The 21,063-nt window shown below is 36.1% G+C and overlaps 4 protein-coding genes and 2 long non-coding RNA genes across 8 annotated transcripts; 3 read left to right on the top strand and 3 right to left on the bottom strand.

Moving 5' to 3' along the window:
- Window positions 1–1,661: 1,661 nt before the first annotated feature.
- On the bottom strand, window positions 1,662–2,677 carry LOC119080074. Its single transcript, XM_037188294.1, has 2 exons — window positions 1,804–2,677; window positions 1,662–1,740 (listed from the first exon to the last, which is right to left on the bottom strand). Exons 1-2 carry the CDS (start codon window positions 2,605–2,607, stop codon window positions 1,681–1,683), a joined length of 864 nt encoding a protein of 287 aa, XP_037044189.1. The 5' UTR covers window positions 2,608–2,677; the 3' UTR covers window positions 1,662–1,680.
- Window positions 2,678–3,534: 857 nt separating this feature from the next.
- Window positions 3,535–4,212, top strand: LOC119080116. Its single transcript, XR_005088269.1, has 3 exons — window positions 3,535–3,680; window positions 3,749–3,936; window positions 3,995–4,212. It is a non-coding gene; the product is annotated as an uncharacterized LOC119080116 (long non-coding RNA).
- Window positions 4,213–6,168: 1,956 nt separating this feature from the next.
- On the bottom strand, window positions 6,169–7,450 carry LOC119080089. The gene is made up of 4 exons (XM_037188311.1): window positions 7,158–7,450; window positions 6,866–6,992; window positions 6,467–6,794; window positions 6,169–6,405 (listed from the first exon to the last, which is right to left on the bottom strand). The coding sequence occupies exons 1-4, from the start codon at window positions 7,252–7,254 to the stop codon at window positions 6,268–6,270; spliced, it is 690 nt and encodes a 229-aa protein (XP_037044206.1). The 5' UTR covers window positions 7,255–7,450; the 3' UTR covers window positions 6,169–6,267.
- Window positions 7,451–10,202: 2,752 nt separating this feature from the next.
- LOC119080120 lies at window positions 10,203–10,757 on the top strand. The gene is made up of 2 exons (XR_005088273.1): window positions 10,203–10,681; window positions 10,719–10,757. It is a non-coding gene; the product is annotated as an uncharacterized LOC119080120 (long non-coding RNA).
- A 2,210-nt stretch (window positions 10,758–12,967) lies between these two features.
- On the top strand, window positions 12,968–14,243 carry LOC119080100 (34 kDa spicule matrix protein-like). Of its 2 annotated transcripts, none has more exons than XM_037188328.1 (3): window positions 12,968–13,473; window positions 13,889–14,090; window positions 14,160–14,243. In XM_037188328.1, the coding sequence occupies exons 1-3, from the start codon at window positions 13,191–13,193 to the stop codon at window positions 14,170–14,172; spliced, it is 498 nt and encodes a 165-aa protein (XP_037044223.1). In that variant the 5' UTR covers window positions 12,968–13,190; the 3' UTR covers window positions 14,173–14,243. The 2 variants fall into 2 exon arrangements, with proteins under 2 accessions (XP_037044223.1, XP_037044224.1); XM_037188329.1 differs by having other exon boundaries at window positions 12,984–13,471; window positions 13,899–14,090.
- Window positions 14,244–17,289: 3,046 nt separating this feature from the next.
- Window positions 17,290–20,680, bottom strand: LOC119080026 (ADP-ribosylation factor GTPase-activating protein 2). Of its 2 annotated transcripts, XM_037188208.1 has the most exons (8): window positions 20,395–20,680; window positions 20,008–20,331; window positions 19,811–19,945; window positions 18,827–18,967; window positions 18,667–18,768; window positions 18,431–18,603; window positions 17,860–18,371; window positions 17,290–17,796 (listed from the first exon to the last, which is right to left on the bottom strand). In XM_037188208.1, exons 1-8 carry the CDS (start codon window positions 20,464–20,466, stop codon window positions 17,663–17,665), a joined length of 1,593 nt encoding a protein of 530 aa, XP_037044103.1. In that variant the 5' UTR covers window positions 20,467–20,680; the 3' UTR covers window positions 17,290–17,662. The 2 variants fall into 2 exon arrangements, with proteins under 2 accessions (XP_037044103.1, XP_037044104.1); XM_037188209.1 differs by lacking the exon at window positions 19,811–19,945 and having other exon boundaries at window positions 20,395–20,643.
- Window positions 20,681–21,063: the final 383 nt, after the last annotated feature.

The raw sequence follows: 21,063 nt of genomic DNA on the forward strand, positions 1-21,063 counted from the left end.
GCTGATGTTGACCGGAACCCAAAAAATTACATGGTCACCCAGACATGTTTAAAAATGACAGCGCCACCATGCCATCCCTCTAGTTTAACTCTATGGTTGAGCGCGAACGAACTGGTCTCTGAGTCACACCAAAATGAGAGAAATTGCAAACAAATTTATTTTGTTTACAAACAGAAAGAGAAATGGTAAGTTGTTATCATATAATAATGAGAGATATATACGACATGTCGAGAAGAAAAACGTGGGCTGGAATTTCATGTGTTGGACACACTGATTTTGAGCTAGTAAGATGTAAAATTATATGAGACGATGAAGCGGTACAGCGCAACGCTGCAGTTCTGTTCATACAATTTTGACCTCTTACTAGCTCAAAATCTGTGTTACCAAAACTTTTTTTTTTGTTCCACGAATATTCGACTTTCTCAAATATTATCACTCTTTCATATAATATATGCTGTTACGCCTGTGACGAGGTAAATAGTGTTTAAAGAGAAGATCAAAAAGAATGTTCCCCATCGAACTCAGTTCAAATAACATATACATTTTGACACATCAAAACCAATTAAATACTTTTATTTTCTCGCTCTTTTCACACTCTATATAGATCATTGTCAAATAACGGTTTCTTCTCTCAAAATAGTGTCAAATGAGTTGTCAATTTCACAAAGCTAACCTCAAACAATGACAGCTCCATATTAATTTTTGTAACATTGTGGTTAGCTTTGCGAAAATGACAGCTCATTTGACAATGATCTATAGGTCTATTCCAAGCGCAACATCGAAATGTCAATCGTCATCCACAGACAACAGAACCAAACAATGTTATTGACAAAATGTATGGAAAAACGTTGAGGTTATGGCTCTGTGTATGACGTTTGACAGTAAACTGCACTTTGCACCTGCACTTGGAAGAGATCTATTGAACACACCTATGAAAGAGAACGAAACCAATTTTGTATGCAATTCTCTCACATCCTCTCCCATAGATACGAAACAGAGCGTAGCTATCAACTTTTTTTTCATTTATGAATTTTTGATGCATGGTTCCGAGACCAGTTAAATTTTACGAGTCTTCGCTCTCACTAAACACTCAAAAAAGACTGTTATGATGAGAGAGAAGGAAACATAATTCAGACCACTTATTGAAGAAAATATTTTTCTCGAAAATTCAGAATTTTGTTTTGTTAAGTTCCATTTTACATATAAACTTCGCAGCCGTTGACGCAATTGTGTGTCCCGATCAACTCAGAGTTGTCTTAACCTGTTCTTTCAGAACCTTGGATATATGGGCGTCGTCAGGCGGTTTCCCATGCAGAGAATTACCTTTAATACCAGTTGTTTCACACATCGACAATTATTATCGTGTGAAGTGTGTTGTTTGAATTAATTAGTTTGTTTAATAGAGCTATTTATAGAGATATTTTGAAATGTAAAAAGAATCTCTAGAGAAAAAAAACTCTAGACATCACACCGTCGTCGTTAGGTCACTTTTATCTTCTAGGTACCAAGTTAATTAGTTAATTTCTACTTTGGTGGTTAATACAAATGATCTTTATTAAACTTTAAAGTCTGACAAACTAACATAATTTTATGAGCGGTAAATGCATCTTATAATTGAATAGAGCGAATAATCAAGCTCAATTGATCGCCTCGCATTGCTTATTAAAGTACGTAAAGTAGTTAATCTTCTTCTTTCTGCTCTCTAATGAAGTCATCAATATCTTCCTTTGAAAATGCCGACTGTGGAAAGAGACAAAAAAATACCATCAATTCTCAGGGGACTTTCGTGTTAAATTCACTTACATATGGCTTTCCAAAGTCTGTCTCGCTTGTAACTGGATGTTCGCCTACATACTCCAAAATCATATTGTGTCTAGCTTGAACTTCAATACCCATAATTACTAAATTCAGGAATGTAAATTTATTCACTTCTAGCATCTGTTTTGTTTTTGTGTCGAACATGATGCTCATTCCAATATTACTGTCCTCTTCAATTCGAGCAATTGTTTTTGTCGTTCCTTGCAGCAAATACTGACCGGCCTTGATGATCAACGGATTGACGTCACAATTTCTTATTTCTGTTTGAGCCAAAACATTTGTGAGTCCACTATCGTCGTCAGTTTCAGCTGATATATCACAATTGCACCAACCGATTGATAAATCGACTCGCTCTCTCTTTTTTCTCGATGCAGTACTTCTCACATAGTTATCAAAGAAACTAAAGTCATCCGACAACATGCTCACAATATTTTTCTTTGTCAATACTTCCTTGGCAGAATTGGATTTTGAAATTATGTGCGTTATTGCACCACTGACGTCCCGTTTAACACCAAAAATGCCTTCAACGTGACCCTTCGTTTCTGAGTCAACATTTTTGCCGATAACTTCTGAATCCTTGATCCGTACAACGAGCGATGATCCATCGGTTCCGAACTTTCGTACAATTAATGTTGCATTTCCTGATTGGCCCGTTAAAAAACTAGGCTCCAGATTCAATTTGGATTTGAATCTGAATTCGTATTCCATGCCATTTTCGAATGGAACAAAGGCGGTGACCGACGAAACTAGTAAAGCAACAGCAAGATATAAAAACTGTGAGTTGAACATTTTGCAAATACCGATTTCTAATAACGAATTGATAGGAACATCAAAGGCTTACTATCAGTTACAACGAGAAGGTTTCGCAATATATACCATCGCAACCAACGCCAGAACGTCAATTCATTAATATAATAAAGAAAAAATAATAATTCCCATATCTTTGACCTTTTATAACAACACAAAGTGGCCCCTCTATATCAGTAACAGTACGTCTGGGAAATTATTTTTTATTAAAATGCATTACAATACGTACTGGGTTGAACAACTATTAATATTATAATAATAAAATCTATCCCCGGACGAGAAGAGCCGCGGTACAGGTTCAGGGTGATTTTGGCAATTTTCATAACATATATTTGGGAATCTTCATCAAACAAGTTACTTGCAACAACTTCACCTTAGCTTTCCAATAGACTCATCATTTTTATCGGGATTCCTGTTTCGACTTTCAAAGAACTTCCACCAGCAACCAAAAAGGCTAACAAAACTATCTAAGATCAGTTTTGAGATCTTGGTACCGAAACCTGTCTGGATATATCCCAGATAATATAGGTCCGATTTTGGTCGTTCTTCAAAAGAATCCCTCGATACGAAATCTTTCACTTGATAAAACTTATATTCCACTGTAGAAAAGCGTACTACTCAGAGTTCATCACTTGTCCTCGCTTTCTATACAGTTTCTAAAAGGTTTTCATAGAAAAAATTATATCAATTGCTCCAAGGGCACAGCCGAGCGTTAGTACTATGTGTTAGCATTGTAACCAAACTGCAACCTTTAATGCCCTTTCACATTAAACCGTAGAAGAATTGTATAGAATCAAAAATTATTTTTTTCTATACAAAATTTTCCTCACAGACAGTACGGTATGTACATGAACTACACGCGCATGATCTGTGCTTCCCAGATTAAAAGTAGGAATAACATTTCAATGCTAATTGTGACGACCGCCGAGAAGAATTGACTCTATTTTCTCTTAAACCTTCGCGCACATCAGACGTGAAAATGAAAGTAATCGTTTTGTTTCTGCTTCTCGCGATAGCGACCACTACGACATCAAGTGCAGTAGCTATCAGTTCTGGTGATTTTTTTTTAAATTTTGATCGTGTTAAGGTACATTAACATAACGATTACACACCTATTTCTTAGTTAATCCCTCACTTGATACACAATTGAGCACCGATCAAGATTCTACGCCCAAGAATGTGCGAGTTTCCAGATCTTCTGATGGATTCGATGTTGACGAAATGCCTAAAGTAAAGTTAACGAGAGGAAAATTTGCGGATGAAAAGGTTAATGTGAATGGTGTGAAAAGAGACAGCGGAGGTGTGATGACGGTATGATTATAGGATGTAAATATTTTTGCAGAAAAATATTTTACGCGTAAATTTTCAGATTGTTCTCAAGTTTATCAAAGAGCTGCTTGCCCATTTTAATATAAATTTAGAGATGTAGGCTAGTCACTATTTCTGACACTAAAATATTTTACTCCATTGGCGGTAATGGCGGTATCATCAACCACATCAACTCAACATTTAGTTTTGGTTAAATCGAAAGTTGAAAAAGTTATTAAATTAAGTCGTTTAAAGGATAATAAACACTGTCCAAAACAATTGTTTGTTTTACGATATGGAATATGGAACCTTCACTTTAACTTTGTTGTAAGCCGAATTAAAGTCTTACAAAAAGATTGGAACATCTTTCAAGTAGACTATCAGAAACAGGTGAGAATTGTACATCTACGCAATAACATGGAAAATAAGACAGAAACGGGAGCTTTGTTGAAAATGGTGGTATTTTTGTATTGGAAAACATTATTTCGTATCTACAATACTACTCTGCAACGCATAAAAAACTTAGAGCAAAAGAGATGAAGATAGACAGATAGAGGGTAGAATGTATGAAATGTACATCCGACAAGGATAACTGATAAATGCCTAAATTGAAGAGAGATTTTTATAGCTAAATTTGAATTAAGAACCTCGGCTATATTCCTTTCGCTGATAGGCAAGCATTCGTTCATTCATGCTTCTTCATTATCATTACACGAAAAGGTTTCCCTTTATTTCAAACAAATAAACGAATAAAGCAATAAAGGAAGACACATAAGAAGTTCATTTGATAATAACTCGCTGCTCAGAAACAAAATAGGGAAAACAAAACCGAACATGAGCTAAATCATAGCACTGAACACACTAGAACAGATTTTTTTACAGGTCATTTGGCCCAATGAAAGTAGATAAAATGCTACTGCGTTCCAATTAATTAATTTATTTTTATATGAGAAATTTGGACTACTGCGTCGAGAAGGCCCCTCTTGAAAATTCTGTTCTAGTGCTTTGTTCAGCAATGAAAGTAGATAAGTAGGAATGGCCAGTCCATACAAGTCGGAGCACATACGGATTTGCATGGCGCCACCTCAAACGAACTCATTTCTAGTGGAAATTTGCACTAGAAATGAGTTCGTTTGAGGTGGCGCCATGCAAATCCGTATGTGCTCCGGCTAGAACAAATTTGAACGTTTGGCCATACCTATCTATTTACTTTCATTGTTGTTCAGTGCTATGGCTAAATTGAAATAATGTAAATATCATCTTATCTGTTATCAATAAGAACGCTAAAACTATGCGATTTTCCCTTGTTAATACAGTTTTTTATAGCAATAAAAACTGTATAAATAATGAAGTAGCAGATTTTGCATTAGTTTGTTGAAACGCTTAGATCAAAAGAAGTAGTAGAACACTAAAAACCTACAAGATTTCTAGCCCATGCCGTTGCATACTTTGAGCTTAACCTGAGCTTCTTTAACAATCTAAAAGATAACTAGAATCTTTAACCGCAATCAGCAAAATAAGCTTAAAAAAACCAAATTTATTAGCCCAGACGCGACGTGACTAAACATTACTAGTCCAGTTGAGACAACCAATACAATTTAGATTTATCAGTTTGGGACGATCAGTTAATATCTCGAAACACAGATCTGTTGATCCTTTGTTTCCATTCCCGGTCATCATATGGCCTTTCTGTTACCGATAGGAACCTGTCTAAGATGTCAGGTCCTATTGCAGCAATTTCCGAAGGAACCACCTCGTAGTCTCCGAGCATCCTGCGTCTTAGTTGAAGAAATTTGAGGCAATCACATATCAAGTGTGCATCCGTTTCTTCTTCTAGATCGAAGGAACATCTCGGAGTGTCCGAAAGCCTCAACTTATTCATGTGCCCGCAATGTCCCTTAATCGCTCCTACTACTCTTCTAATGTGATTTCGGTCCATTTTGAGCAAATCTTTGGCCCATTTTTTTTTAATACAATAGAATTATTAGTAAAATGCGGAATGAACCGAATCCAGGAGACATAGGTAAGTATAGCAACGTGGACACGATATACTACGAAAGGTGACAGATTTATTGGTACTTTGAAGTATTTCCTCAAATAAGTTCGGAAGTGACTTCGAAAACCTTAGCAGAATAAGAAAGACTCAGTTTTTGCACCCGGGAATTTCTGTATATTGTGCAGACAATAGAAAAATAGTTACACAATCCCAGTATTGCGTTAAAGAACAAGCAGTCATTTTTGAATTGGTTTTGTTTTATTCTAACTGAAATGTTATTTACATTCGTATGACCTTCCTTCACGATTCGACACGTCCAACAGTCGGACCCCCAACATCTACGCTACGGAAATCGAATTTCCTTGACCGTTTGCATGTCCATTAGGACCACTTGAAAAAGCATTCGTAATAGCCAAGTTGATTGTTTGTCCGTTTGGTAATGTGTATGTTTGGCTGTTGGACAAACCAGATGCGCCCTGCATTTCAAATATAATTATCAAAAAAATCGAATGCAACAGCGAAGGTATGTATATTTACTTGAAATCCGTTCACGCCAGCCTGGAAACTTTGTGTTTGACTATTTGCAGACGTTGCACCAAAGCTACCCAATGGACCAACCGATTGGAAACCTTGTGATTGTGCTAACGCAGCTCCATTACCAAAACCTTGTGGACCATAGCCAAAACTATTAGAATTTGCATTTGCTTGTGATGCAGAACTGCTATAATCTGGATTTCCGAAGCTCAAACTCTGTGAATTTGCATTGGAATGGGACACTGAATTGCTAGGGATATTCAACGGTGCGTAACGGTTGAGATTGTAAGGATTGAAGGAGTTGTATTGATGCTGGAATTGTCGTTTTGACCTAAATAGTTTGAGAGTATCAATAAACTTGAAGCTTGGGAGCTAGTTTGATTTTACTCAGCAGACGATTACCTGACATGTTCAGGATGAATTACATTCCATGCCAAACTTCTCGTTCTTCTACGAGCTGGTTCTGGTTTCTTACGAACATTTAGACTCGACTCTACAATGATTTCATCGAATGGCGCACCCACAAGAGCTAGAGAAGGTATTTCGTTTGAAAAAGATAATCTCACTGAACAAACAAAAAATTCATTTCGCGAAAGATGCCAAAAAATGTTTTCTTAAAGCAACACAAACACCTTGTATCTATTGGGTAGTGAGTATGTGTATCATTCAAATATAATTAGCAAATATTACTAACGTTGTCCGGGCACGGGCGCTGGTGGGTCGGTCGTTGTCTGAGCAAACGAACCTAACACACATACAAAAAATGCTACACAAAATAATGCCTTTCTCATGTTACCGTAACTATATTTTCACTTTAATCGAACTAGTGCTTATGATGTCCAATGTAGACTGTAATCTGCGTTATAAAATGATCGATAAAAGTGTTCGTTTCATCTGCTTCGTCTCTTGCATTTGAATATTAAAATGTGGGAAATACAAGAGACTTGTATGCAAATATAACGACATCAAGTTCTTGTATCGGAAAAGAACTGGTTTTAAGCCGTTCATCGTTTTCAAGATCAGACAGTTTTTGATTCTGTTAATGTTACAAGCAGCTGAAAAGATTGTTGACAAAAACAAAACTTATACAATTCCGCATATAATGACTTCATGGTTGTCGCTTTAGTTAAGATCGAAACAACCACTACGATAACTTATAATATTATGACGTCAACGCATCGGAACAATCGTCTTAATAAGAACTCAGTTCGACCTTTTTTTTATCCTAAAATAGAAATTTATTTGATGCACGAGTTTGGAGGAGGGTACGTGATAAAAAGAGAGAAACTATTTTTGTATTTCGGACAAAGAAATTTGTAAAACCTAACGCCCACTTGGCTCGATGTATGTCTTTAATATTACTAGTAGTGAAGGCATATTGATATTAAGTTAATGACCCGATTGTTAGAATCATTTAGAAAAAAATATTGTGAATAACCTTAAATACAGGAGCGCACCTGGGAACCATCTAAGAGTTGATTCTAGTTCGAATATGTAAAAGATGATTCCATATTATACCTATTGGTGTATTGCCTGATGTCTGGGTATGCCAGATGTCGCTGTATACTAACGAAAATCATGAACGTATATCTTGACATATTGTATCCATCTTGCCGGTAACAAAAGCTGAACTATGGTTAATAAATCGATCGAATAATACAAAGCTTTGAAAACGAAGTCTGAACTGAAATAAGTGTGGAAAGAAAACTATATGTTACTTTGGATGTGCTCCAATATGATGTACAAAGAAGAGTGTGGGAGCTGTAATTAAAAATTTGACATCAGTAGAATATTAGCAACGCGCTTCAAGCATGATTGACACTCTATATAGGGTACTGAAACTTGACAGTGTGTCATATAACTGTAAAACAATGTAGAAAATAATTTCATGCGGTCCTCTATTCGGAAGTTGTCGACTATGATCGCTTTTGCATGAAGTGCTTGATTTTATTGCCTTATCTAGTCCCTTATCACTAGTATTACAATATAAAAGGAATTTTGTCTACCAAGCTCGTCCACCTCAAAATACCTGTAACTATAGCTGTAACTGTAGCTATAGCTCGTCACAGATTATGTGAAAAAGCATAGCTCTTTAGCTTCAAGCAATTTCATTAATTACTGTGATCTGTTAAAAAGACTTTGATGTTTATGCAAATGCATACATAATTACATGTACTGTGCGTTTCAGCTCACACATAGAAAACCAAATGCCTTCTGTCTGTTCGACAGGAGTGCTGAACTGGGCTAAGAAGCTATAGTGCTATGGATACAGTGTTAAACGAAGTCTAATTGGCTTTTGAATGATACACTGAAATATGGGATGCAAATAATTCAAAAGTGTTATAAAACAGCAATCTGCTTTTAGAAAGTATCATTAGACTTAAGTAAAATTGAAATTAAAGACATATTGATAAACACACTTATTACAGTAAACATAAAATTCTACAAATTTGCATTAATTATCATTTGTACGATAAACGCAAGATGGATAGAAAATCTGACCATTAAATGTCGCGTTTTAAACATTTATTTTTTTATTATTTTGCGTTTTTTTTTAGCAAATAACAATCTAAGACCGGTTAAGTCCCCGTGTGTAAATAAATGAGAAATTAATCTGCATGTTTTTGAGAATGAATAGAGAAATAAGCTTTTTTGTGTGAACAATACTGCTATATTAGCTTCTATGACCTGTTATCATCAACAACAAAAAAAAGCGATGTGCTCTGGCAAATGTTGTCTTTAATAGAAAAATGTAATGTTATTCAGCTGAAGTAGAATGAAGTAGAAGATTTTGCATCAGTACCATCAGTACGTTGAAATTTCCTAAGTCAAACGAAGTAGTAGACTCGATGTGATGTTAGGGGTGTGAGATGGGTAAGGGATCGAGACTGGCGTAGTCCAGAAAAAATTGTTTTCATCCCTAGATGTCAAATATCGATTTTAAAAATTTTTTAACATTGATTTACAACCCGCGTAAAATCAAAGAAGCTAAATTTTCGAGTATTCGGTTGCGGACATATTTTGGCCACTACCAAAAACTAACTTTGAGATTTTTGTTAGCTTTATTAGTCTTATTCGACTAATTGGGGTCCAATTTAACTGGAAAAAATAAAAACTGAAATTAGTTTGTCGAAAAAGAATGTTCCGTGAGTCGTCAAAGTTCGCCGACTATGAAAAATTGAATGGATCTTAGACTAGAAAATTAGTCACTTCATCTAGAAAATGATTCGATTTTTGCTCAAGTGGGCTTAAATTCTTGGGAATGTTGTAGGCCATCCAGTGATTTTTTAGTTTTATATGCTTAGCTTTCGACAGCTTTCAAAGAATGAGACTTAAATTTCATTAATTTTGGAATGATTGCTTGCCATGCGTTGCTTAGTTTGAAAACGTTATCGGTGTTCATGGTTGGTTTAGTTTCTTGTTGGATAAGTTTGTGTTCCATCATAAATGTTTGTCTCGACATTTTTTACGTGCCCAATGTCCTTCAAAGATAACATTCACATTTGTTTACTAACTATTACGAAAATGTGTTAACACTTTAAACCTAAGCTGTCAATTCAGTTTCATTTAGCACTCAATTAAAAAGTGTATCTTCGAAAAAAGTTTTTATAATCAGGTTCTATCCAAAATTAAATACAAAATTCTATTTATCCTCTTGTATTTACTAATACCATTAAGCTCATTAGACACTTTAGTAGCAATATTACGTTTCACATTTCGTGAAAGCTGTATAAAAGACCCTGGTTCGGATCGATTTTGGACAGAGTGAAATTGGAAAAGTAATCAGACGTTCAGTGTATTATCTCACCAGACATTTTTAAATAAAAAATAAAATGAAATTGTTGATTGTCCTAATTTTTGCGGCTGTTATCGTAGCAGCAATGGCCCATGATCGTGATAACGATAAAGGACATGATTCACATGACCATGGCCACGATTCTCATGAACATGGACATGATTCAAAACATGACTCACATGAACGAGGCGGACCATCATCATCACACCACGATTCACACGGACCATCACCCGGCATTCAACAGAAGAATGATCGCCACGACAGTCACGAGAACCACGGTGGACATCACTACTAATCCTATCATTGCTGAAACGAATATTTGAAACAGGACTTTCCATTTTGTGTTGCTAGTTAGTAACATTTGAACTTTAAAATTTCTCTTCGAAATAAATAAATAATTGCAAGTGCACCGAGAGTTAAATGTTTTCATTTTTTTCATTCGTTAAATATTTCATTAAGATTCTTTTAGATTGTGGACTGTCAAACCTTGTACAACATGTAATTGTTCTCATTAAGCTTATGATAAGTCAGCGTTTTTCCTTTAATGCTTTTGAGCATCACTCCAACGAGAACGATGTCATACAATTTCTCTATATTTAGGGTAACTTATTGTGGTGCTTAAAGGTAAAAGAGTAGTTGATTCTCTCCTAAGTGAAAGTCTGCATTCATGATTTTACTCCTCATCGTCTGGTTTTATATATACAAATTTCATACCCCCCTAATCTGGGACGTCCTTTTTGAACGTATACTTATAATTTTGTCAAAAAAGGTCTTTTTGTTGAATTAAAAACAATAAATCCGCAATCGAAACGATGTACTCAAGCAGATAAGTAGTCAACAATTCATGGCCAACCAGTGCGATAAGGACTTATTAAGTGGTTAAAGATCGCACAAAAAATATTTGCGATCAAATAACTTGAAGAGCTTTCAGTAAAATTTGCTCGGGTATGAACAGAAAGAAAAATACCTAAGCCACACACAAATAAAAATTCCATCGATCAGTGAGGACGATGTTACTAGAAAGTGTTAAATTCATCATTTTATTGTTGTCACTTTTTGTTTTGGCCGTAGCATTACCGGATAGAAGCTATGAACGATATAAGAGACAAAGTCATCCAAGTTATTATGGACGTATGAAACTCACCCAAAGCACGAATAATGCTAATGTTAACATTGGAAACAGGAATGGGGGATATCTAAACTACAGTTACAATAAGTATTCGGGGCGGTAAGTCGGCGTGAAAGTAAACTTTTTTTTTGTAAAATAAGTAACCGATTTAACTTCTTAGCCATGGATAGCCAGGGAAGGCACTGACATCGGCTGTACCAGTCTTAACCTTTTTTACTTTTATTCGACTTGTTTTATAACAAAGCTTTTATATGAAATACAGAAATTTTGATTATTTTTTTTCGCACTTTCAAAATTGACCATGCATAAATGCATAATGCATAAATTTCAGAGGTAAGTTATGTGTTGTCGACAGTTAAAGACAAATAATCGATGAACTTTGCTAGAGCGGCCTTTTATACCAAATGTATGGTTCAGCAAATCAAGTAAAAGATTCTATTTCCATCTGTCTTACAAACTTCAAACGGAAGAAGTAACCGATTCGACGATTTTACTGGTGATACTCACTTTTATAAAAAATAATTTAAAGAATATTTCTGCTAAAAATATGGAAAAATGGTATAGATTGTTTTCGGAATATTTATGACAAATGAAAATATGGCTACACGCTCACCCGAAATGGTAGGTACATATTTTTGTTCTTCGAAGCCATTTTATGCAACTTTTTTTTAACAAAAGATTTTTTTGGTTAGAGCATCAGCCCGGCGAGTTGAAGGTTGTGAGTTCGTGTCTCACCCATGCACATCAAAATTTTTATTTCAAATCCAATTCGATTCTAGTATTTCTAAAGCTGAGATTAAAAAGATTTTTCTACTGATAACCAGAGGTCAATATCTCCCGATCATTTTTTACACGTTTCAAAAATTCAATTAAGAACCAAACAAACACTCACAGAACAAACATTTCTCATTAGATTTTGATTTTTCGAGAAAAATCCCAAACTTGATGCAACAAATTGTGTAAGCAGGCATATTTAAAAAAAAGGTTTTTGAAGAAGGAGCGTCATCCAAACAAGTTTAAATTTGTTCTGAAAATTATCTTGGGATATCGACCTTCAAGTGCTATGTTCCTTAGGCTGTCCGCTACCAACAATGACTACAACAATAAGGAATGTATCATATATTTGTGGTCTACTATAACTTTGGTCGACGTTATAATAAAAAATACTGGGCTCTCTCGTAATCACACGAACCTTCATTGAAGAATACCAACAACAATAAGGTTTGGTTTAATTTCCAACTTGTTTTGTTTTGTTATCAATTGAAAAATCAATCATTTGTATTCACATTTCCGTGATCATAATAAAACAGATTTTTATTCAAAACTCCACGAGATGTTGAAGAGCTTAAGACCTTTTAACCGATAAAATATAAAATACTTAAAAGTGGAAGGAGTATACTAATAAGCCGTATCAACAAATTACGTTCATATTATTTGGTTAATGTTTGTTTTCTCTTCTAAACTAAAAAAAATATGTTTTACGATCAAACGAGTTAGTTGTCTGGTAAGATGGACATTTGAAGAATGAAAATCGAAGATTTTAATAATTCGTTTTTAAAGAATACACAGCGTTACACACATACACACGCATTCGGTTACGGCATTGTCGTAGCTCTGAGGACTTCCCGCGAATAAAACTATATTAAACGGTGTAATAATGTGATGTCGTTAATTAGCGAACAAATTTGGTATAAAAGAAGTTGAATTTATAAAAAATGTTTCAAATTAGTCAAAGGTTGTCGGTTGGTTAAATATAGTTAGTGTTCGGAAATTCGGAAATTATTATTTTTTAATTCGAAACGATGAAGCTGTTTATAGTTGTGTTATGTGTTGTCGCTAGTACAGTTACAGCGGCACCAGGTCGTAGAGATAGATATGGTTATGGAGGACAACCTGGATATGGAGGATACGGTGGTCAACCTGGATTCGGTGGCCAGCCTGGATTTGGTGGACAACCTGGATTTGGTGGACAACCTGGATTTGGTGGCCAGCCTGGATTTGGTGGCCAGCCTGGATTCGGTGGACAGCCTGGATTTGGTGGACAACCTGGATTCGGTGGCCAACCTGGATTTGGTGGACAGCCCGGTTTGTATTATTTGATTACATATCAGAAAAGTTTTGACGAACAAGTTTAGAATATAACTTAAAATAATCAATTTAAAGACCTCATTTCTGTATAATACTTTTGAAAAAATTAGAAAATTACAATACTCTCACTGAAAATGGTTTAGACAGAAGTTAAAAATTTTTGTTGGGTTTTGTTGGTTAAGTTGAAAATATGCTTTGTTAGAAAATTTATTTGCTTTTTTATGACTCGGTGTAAGAATAACGTTACGTACGTAGTTGTCCATACACAAATATGAACAATTCTTAATATATTGGATTCTCATTATTTGGATTCAAAGATGAGGACATTAGGAAATTGAGCCTTACATTTGAATAAAAATTTTAAAAATTTTGATTAGAAAAAAAAAGGAAATTGAATATATAATCATTAAAGGTTTCGGTGGCGGTTTCGGAGGACAACCGGTATTCGGATCGTCACACTCCCAATCCAATGCTTTAGCTAATTCGCAATCTGGTGGAGGATTTGGCGGTCTCGGTCAATCAAATGCTATTTCCAGTGCGAATACACAAAGTGGCGGAGGTTTCGGCGGTGCCTCTTCAAGTGCATCAGCATCAGCACAATCATCATCACAGGGGTAAAAAATTTTGAGATTTATTTTTTCGATATATAAAATTGGCTAAAATTTCAAATTATTGTTTTTCAGATTTGGTAAATAAACGGAGGCTATGAGCACGCTATGAGAGAAGCCAAATATTTTTAATTTAATAAAATGAAGTTGTGGACTCGATCTTTTTTTAACTTTATTCAAACGACAAATTATATCACCAGTAGCTACAGAATCCTTTACTTCTTTGGTTGCAAACACAGCTGCAAGGCGTCTTTGACCACTTTTAATAGGGACTATTTTTCTATAACAGACTATTTCAAGTTTGGATCAAAGGGAAATTATAGCCGTGTGTAGTGTATGATGTAGTGTTAGATGTCGATAAGTGTTTTTTGCTTTTTACCTATTCGCTACCATTGGCAAACTGGCCCGACCTAATGGATTGGATTGGGCCAGACTTTTTCCGGGCCGCCCGACGAATATTTTCTCTAGTATAATTAAGATTCCTTTACGATACGTACATTCACGGAATTTTGAAAACCGATACATTGGCTGTTTTGTGGTTTACTGTTTTTTTGTGAATTTTGAATGTATTTTTATACGGAGAAATCAAAAACTCAAGCAAAACACAGAAACAGAAAACGTGTCGGTTTTCAAAATTCCGTGCGTGTATCACGATTTTCGTGAAAAGTTCATTCGATAAATATACTTCAGAGTATATAACTCTCGAATAATGCTTCCGAAGTTGGAATAGCAGACATCCATCGAACATCTTTACTGATTCTAAAGAACCTTGATACTATTTTTCAATATTTACCAATTGAGTTAATTTCGGGCGGAACCAAACTTTTTGTTCTAAGCCCGTCCGAACCGGTGCCGGATTTAACTAAAAAAGCCCGTCGGAATCGAAAATTTCTGTTTTGAAAGCCCGTCCGGCCCATGTCCGTAATCAACTCAAAGCTGTCTTAACCTGCTCTTTCAGAACATTCGTTCACACATCATCATAACTGAGTCTCGTTGATCGAATTGTGAGTATTACAGATTTAAAAAAAATACAGTCTCGTTAAAGCTATTTGACCTATTTCAGTTGACATTTCGTTATTCTCTAGTTTTAGGTGAATATTAAGGTTGTTTGTTCAGTTTCAAATGACTATTTGTCACATAAATGTGAGAGGAGCGACCCGAGCGAGAAACAATGGGACATAAACGATAAACTGAGCCAACTTTTTCATCTGCTGGAAGCCGTAGTTTGCGAATCCCTCTCCAGCATTTAAAATATTTCCAGGGTGGTCACAGTTTAAATTACCTCCTATTTTAGGACTTTAGGAGTTTTGATTTAAAGATCAAGTAGATCCTTGTTTGGTTTCGGAAAGGTTTATTCAAATATTGGAACTGTGAATAACGTTTTCAATCGAGTTTGAGAGAGAGAGAGAGAGAGAGAGAGAGAGAGAGAGAGAGAGAGAGAGAGAGAGAGAGAGAGAGAGAGAGAGTAAATTCAAAATTCCAATATATAAAGAGTGACGTAAGACCTGTGTCCTGAAGGCATTTTTATTAGTTGTGTTATCACTGATAACTTAACAGTAAGTCTACAGGGAAAAAGAATGTTGAGCTCGATTTACTATTTTCAAAAATTTGATGAGGTAAAATTTTGGAATTTTGATTCAATTTGGCAGTTTGGCCTCTACAAAAAAGATTTATGGCTCATCTTCTGGCTGTATCACGATAGTTTTACTGACTATTATCTCGTAAAACTATAATTAATAAAATTCGCTCGTAACAACGTTATTTGGGGAACTTTAAAGTTCGAAGATTTTCCAAAATTTGATCGGTTGAGATACATTGTGAGAAATGAACTCCATTTCTATCTGAGACGGTGAGTATGGTCGAGTGGAGTGTCAATGGATAGGGCGAGAAGTAAGCTTCAAAACTCCGGGTTAGAGCTTCCTGCTACAAACTTTCCCAACCGCCCAGAAGCCCTTTAAAAATTTCGGTTTTTTCGAGGTTTTTCACTTGTTGTGGCGGACCTTCATAAACGTACACAATTTGACATTATTCACATTTTGCATGTTGGAGCTATTGATAAAAAACGATTTTCACGACAACTCCACGATATTATCAGAATTGAACGACGATTCATTTGAGCCATAGGTCGTTTGAATCGCTGTCGGCTTGAATCCCGACTGTTCGAAGTTTTGGCGAATTGACTCTTAACAGTTTAGTTTAAAAGGCTCTCTTCTTAGGTTTTTTTTTTGTAAAAATAAATTAATAAATTTAAATAAATAGCTCAGAGTGTATACTTGGACATACAGATGAAATGTGCGGATCGAGTTACCAATACGTTAACAATTAAAGGTTAAGTAACACAAAGATTAGTTCTATTGTATAGTTTTTTGGTGTTTTTGGTGTCTTTAAAACCTCGAGTAAAATCTAAAAAAAAAGTTCTTACCATTGAAGATTCGACATCACAGTGTTCCAAAACGTTATGCTACATTCATAAATCTATTTTTGACATCAGTGCGTCACTTGCGACCCCTTTATGTACCGAATTACGCTACAGTAACAGTAGACTTTCAAAAAACCATGAACATTTTTTCTTGGTTTTTTGGGTTTTGGAGCCCATTTTCCCTTTGAGGGGTTTGTAAATTTTCCTTTGTTAAATATAAACATCCTAAGGACGTTGCAATTTGCATTAAGACACCTCAAGCATGCACCTTATGGTATTTTCTATGTTCCCGAACCAACCTGCTCACCAATTGCTGTAAAACAGATCTCTTATTCCACATTTTCATCAATAACCAAAAAATTTCAAAAAAGTCTCATGAAATAAAATCGTTGTCTCTAACATTTCTGCAGCAGTAAGTGAGGGCGAGAGGCAGGGGAACGTAGAAAATATCATAAGGAATATGCTTGAGGTGTCTCAATGCAAGTTGTAACGTCCTTAGGATTTTTATATTTAACAAGGAAAATTTACAGACCCCCTCAAGGGGAAAATGGGCTCCAAAACACAAAATTTTTTCTTGGTTTTTCGAAAGTCTACTGTTACTGTAGGGTGATTCAATACATAAAGGGGTCGCAAAGTGACGTACTGATGTCAAAAATAGATTTATGAATGTGGCAGTAACGTTTTGGAACACTCTACGACATTGGTTTCAAGTGAATAACTTTAGATTAATTTTGTCATGTTGTGCATGGCTGTGTTCATCGCGTTGCAAAAGAGAAAAACGTTTGCTTGTGGAACAATAAAGTATCTTTTATTAGTTTTTCTTATTTAATTCAGGCAATATTTTCTTGTGGTTTTATTTTACAATTTAAATCCCTTTACAAGTAGCACATGCTAGTTTAAAGCTAAAAAGTATGTGATTTTTGACTAAAGGTTGCAACAGTGAACCAAACCAAAAAAAAAATAAAGAAAAAAAGGGGAAAAAGGTTCGAGAATTAAATTTCAAATTATCTGGAAAACGAAAAATTATTTTGGAAATGTTCATCAGATTCTCGCGTTTTCTTCGAAGACAAAAGATTAACCAACTTGACATATCGATTCACGAACAAAAAATGAATGAATGAGTGTAACAAAGAAACGAAAATAGATTGCAATTTGCTCGTTAACCACCGTACTTGTCTTGAAAAGAAGACATCATATCATTAGCCATTGAGCTCAAGCGGCCAGCTACTTTAGTAACGCCATGTCGTACACTTTCCTTTACATCATCCAAATCTGGTCCCGAGTAACTCGGTCCTGAAATAGGCAACGATTTATTGCTATGTTTCTACTCTCTAACTCAGTGAATTCACATCGCACCTCGGTAACCTCGTCCTTCGGTCCTGCCGCCACTTGGTCCATCACCGAAATAATCCGCCGACGAAATACTGTTTGACCCCTGGAACTTTGCCAGATTGGCCGATCGCTCGAATGACGTAGCTTCGGTGTTGAAAAATTGATCCGATCCGAATCCTTTGGCCGATCCGAATTTTTTCTGAGCAGCGTCGTCATTGTCATAGGTTGTGTATTTTGTACCGCCCGGCGTAACTTTGGCATTACTACGTGAAGTGGGCTGGTCGGCAATGTTACGATTTTTCGACGGTGTTGGCGAGAACATTGTCGAAACATTGGAATTCGAATTGATGGGCTCAATGGTTTCGAAGCCCATCATTTCGAGTTCATGGTCCCGTTTTGATGGCGCTGAGTACAGTGTCGAGTACTCGTCGAAAAAGTCATCTTTTGGCTCCTTTTCGTAGGTTTTCGTTGAGAATTTCGGTGACGCTTCTTGAGTTATCGTTTTCATGTCGGTTAAGGCTGAATGTGATACGCCACTGAAAACGTTGGTTTCAGTTAATTTCAATTGACCATCGTACTACGAACCGCAACTTACGACTTATGATTAAAACCCATTCCGAGACGTTCCATTTGCTTAGCCTTGGCCGGGTCGATGCGCTTCAGTTTCTCTTCCTCCTGGTTTGCTTTCATCGACAGATCCTGGTAGGCAAGTCGAACACTAGCTATTGTTTCGGCTTCTTCTTCAACGGTCAACTTTTTCTCGGGTGCCTGCTCGAATCCAATTTTATTTGAATTTAACATCGTCCTGCATCCGTTTGATTATTGACTTACCAATTCTTTGTGCTGATCGGATAAATTCGCTCTCTGCTCAATATCAGCAAAATTAGTTTTGACTTTAGTCGCACCGAGACCACCTTTCTTAGCACCAGCCATCTAGAAGGATAAATTATTTCAAATTTCTTGGCTTTCACTACGACGATGAACTACTTACACCTGTACGCTTCGGTTGAATTTTTCGAACACCGATGGTCGATTTGATTGGCTCATTTGGGGCGTTTGAGCCTAGTAGATCGACGCTTGGGGCACCAATTGGAGGCATATCGTTGAGTGTTAATTCCGGTTTAACTGCAGGCTAGAAATTCAAAAATCTTGTTAAAATTTACGGAAATTTACTATTTGAAGAACAAGGGACATTGATAGAAAACAAATGGGATGATGGAAATGCTGCTTCCAATGGAATTCAGGTTCGATTTTACAACATTTTCGTGCTATGCATGCATGGTATTATCAGCTGTTCTGTTAAGGAACAGTAGTATTCAGAGGAGTTAGAGGTTGGTTGGTTAAGGAAACAATCAAAAAAATTCTTAGAAAATCTTTCCAAATTTTACGAAAGAAAATCCGCAAAATCATAGAAATTCCTTTACTAGACTCAAAAAATCAAATCAGCAGAAGAATATCTTTGAGAATTTAAAAAAATCCGTCCAGAATCATCAAAAATTCTTGGAAGATGATAGGAAAATCCTCAGACGATTGGCCTTTTGAAAAACCCTTGTCCACGACGAAGTCACATACACAATCAAAAGGGTAATTTTCCACACTTTCTCTCAATGAAGCACAAATATTGCAAAGTTCCGAGTCTCTGACAATAAATCCTAAAATGACACCCTTGCAACTGAGTCAAATTTTTGGTTTCTAATCCAATTCCAACCAAAAATGTAACAATTCTCACGCAATGATAAACACAGCAACTGACAGTGACGTACAAATGACTTGTTAAATTTGAGAAGATTCGACTCAACCTTTTTCATTTTTTGTTGATGACAGTGACGACTCTGTCCATTGTACAATCAGTACCACAAAATAAGAACTATTTTGACAAACAGACATTTTACAGCCTAACGGAAAGCACAATGATCCATTAACATTGTGTATATCAGATAAATGGCAAATAAGCAACAAATTCTAATCAACTCACCTTGCTTACAACGGACGATTCATAGTTATTGTTACTCACACTGAACGCATCGCTATTGTCATTTTCACATTCAGCAAAGAAGTCTTCATCTTTCTTGTTGGTATCGCTAGCTTCCTGAGCACTGTCTATATGAAGCTTCAAAACAAAACCATGCAATCAACACATCATGTACATTCACCGCACAATTCTGTATTTACCTGTGTCCCATGCACTTTCATGGCTTGTTGCGCTGTCGCACTCAACTTATCCCTATACAGTTGTGCTGCCCTTGAATTGTATTTCTGTTGTGCATCGGTGGTGTTGCAATTGTGCTGTCGAAAGAATTGCGCTGCATTTGCATTGCCACCTAATTGCATTGACCTCAATTGGAGCCATGTCCAGTTCGTGTCTAAATTTGTTGAACGAACGAATGTTAAGTGAACTCCAAGGCTCCGGTGAACAGCTGAACAGTCTATGCAGATGAAAACGCCATAGGTTACGGTAGCCCATGTAGGATTTTTGGCATTGCAATCGAAACACGTCTGGTAATTGGAAAGCAACAACGTTGTAGAAAAATATGAAACGTGAACCAGGACAAGACTCACTTTATTTGTGGGCAATGCACGAAGACGTTGGAACACAGCTTCGATGTCTGCCTTTTGTGGTCCGATTGCCATTTGAAGTTTCTAAATTTAATTACAAATATTCGACTCTAATAATATAACGATGTGTCGGCTAGGAAAACTTGACACTGCAGCAAGAGTTCCTTTCTATAGTTTAATTTTAAAAAGAAAATCGAACGAGCTTAAAATACTCGCAATCAAATTATTCAGAAAAATTTGACATTTCATCAAGTTGACGTGTCGTTCATTCCAGTTTCCAGCCTTTTCCACAACCACATCACAATTTGACAATTTCGGTTCAATGGGCGAAAACAATATCGAAACAAAAGGCGGAAATTTTAATTTTTGCTGGACTTAAGCTGCAATCGCAGTTCACCGTTTTGGGTCTCCGTTTAGACAATGCGCATGCGCAGAGAGAGAATTCTCTCTGTGCGCATGCGCAATATCTAAACGGAGACGGAAAACAGTGAAGTGCGATTCCACCCTTAGAATGCTTTTTAAATGAAGAGTTGTGTCGTTTCACTGTTATCGTTTGGAAGCAAATGCATAAAAACAGGTTGTCAAATGTAATTGATAATAGTTGATAATAGGCTGTTATGATCAGAGAGAGAAAACCGAAGACTAGTTATTATAACTTGCCTTGGGGTACTT

Source organism: Bradysia coprophila, unplaced genomic scaffold (assembly GCF_014529535.1).
Source record: "Bradysia coprophila strain Holo2 unplaced genomic scaffold, BU_Bcop_v1 contig_350, whole genome shotgun sequence".
Classification (NCBI taxonomy): domain Eukaryota; kingdom Metazoa; phylum Arthropoda; class Insecta; order Diptera; family Sciaridae; genus Bradysia; species Bradysia coprophila.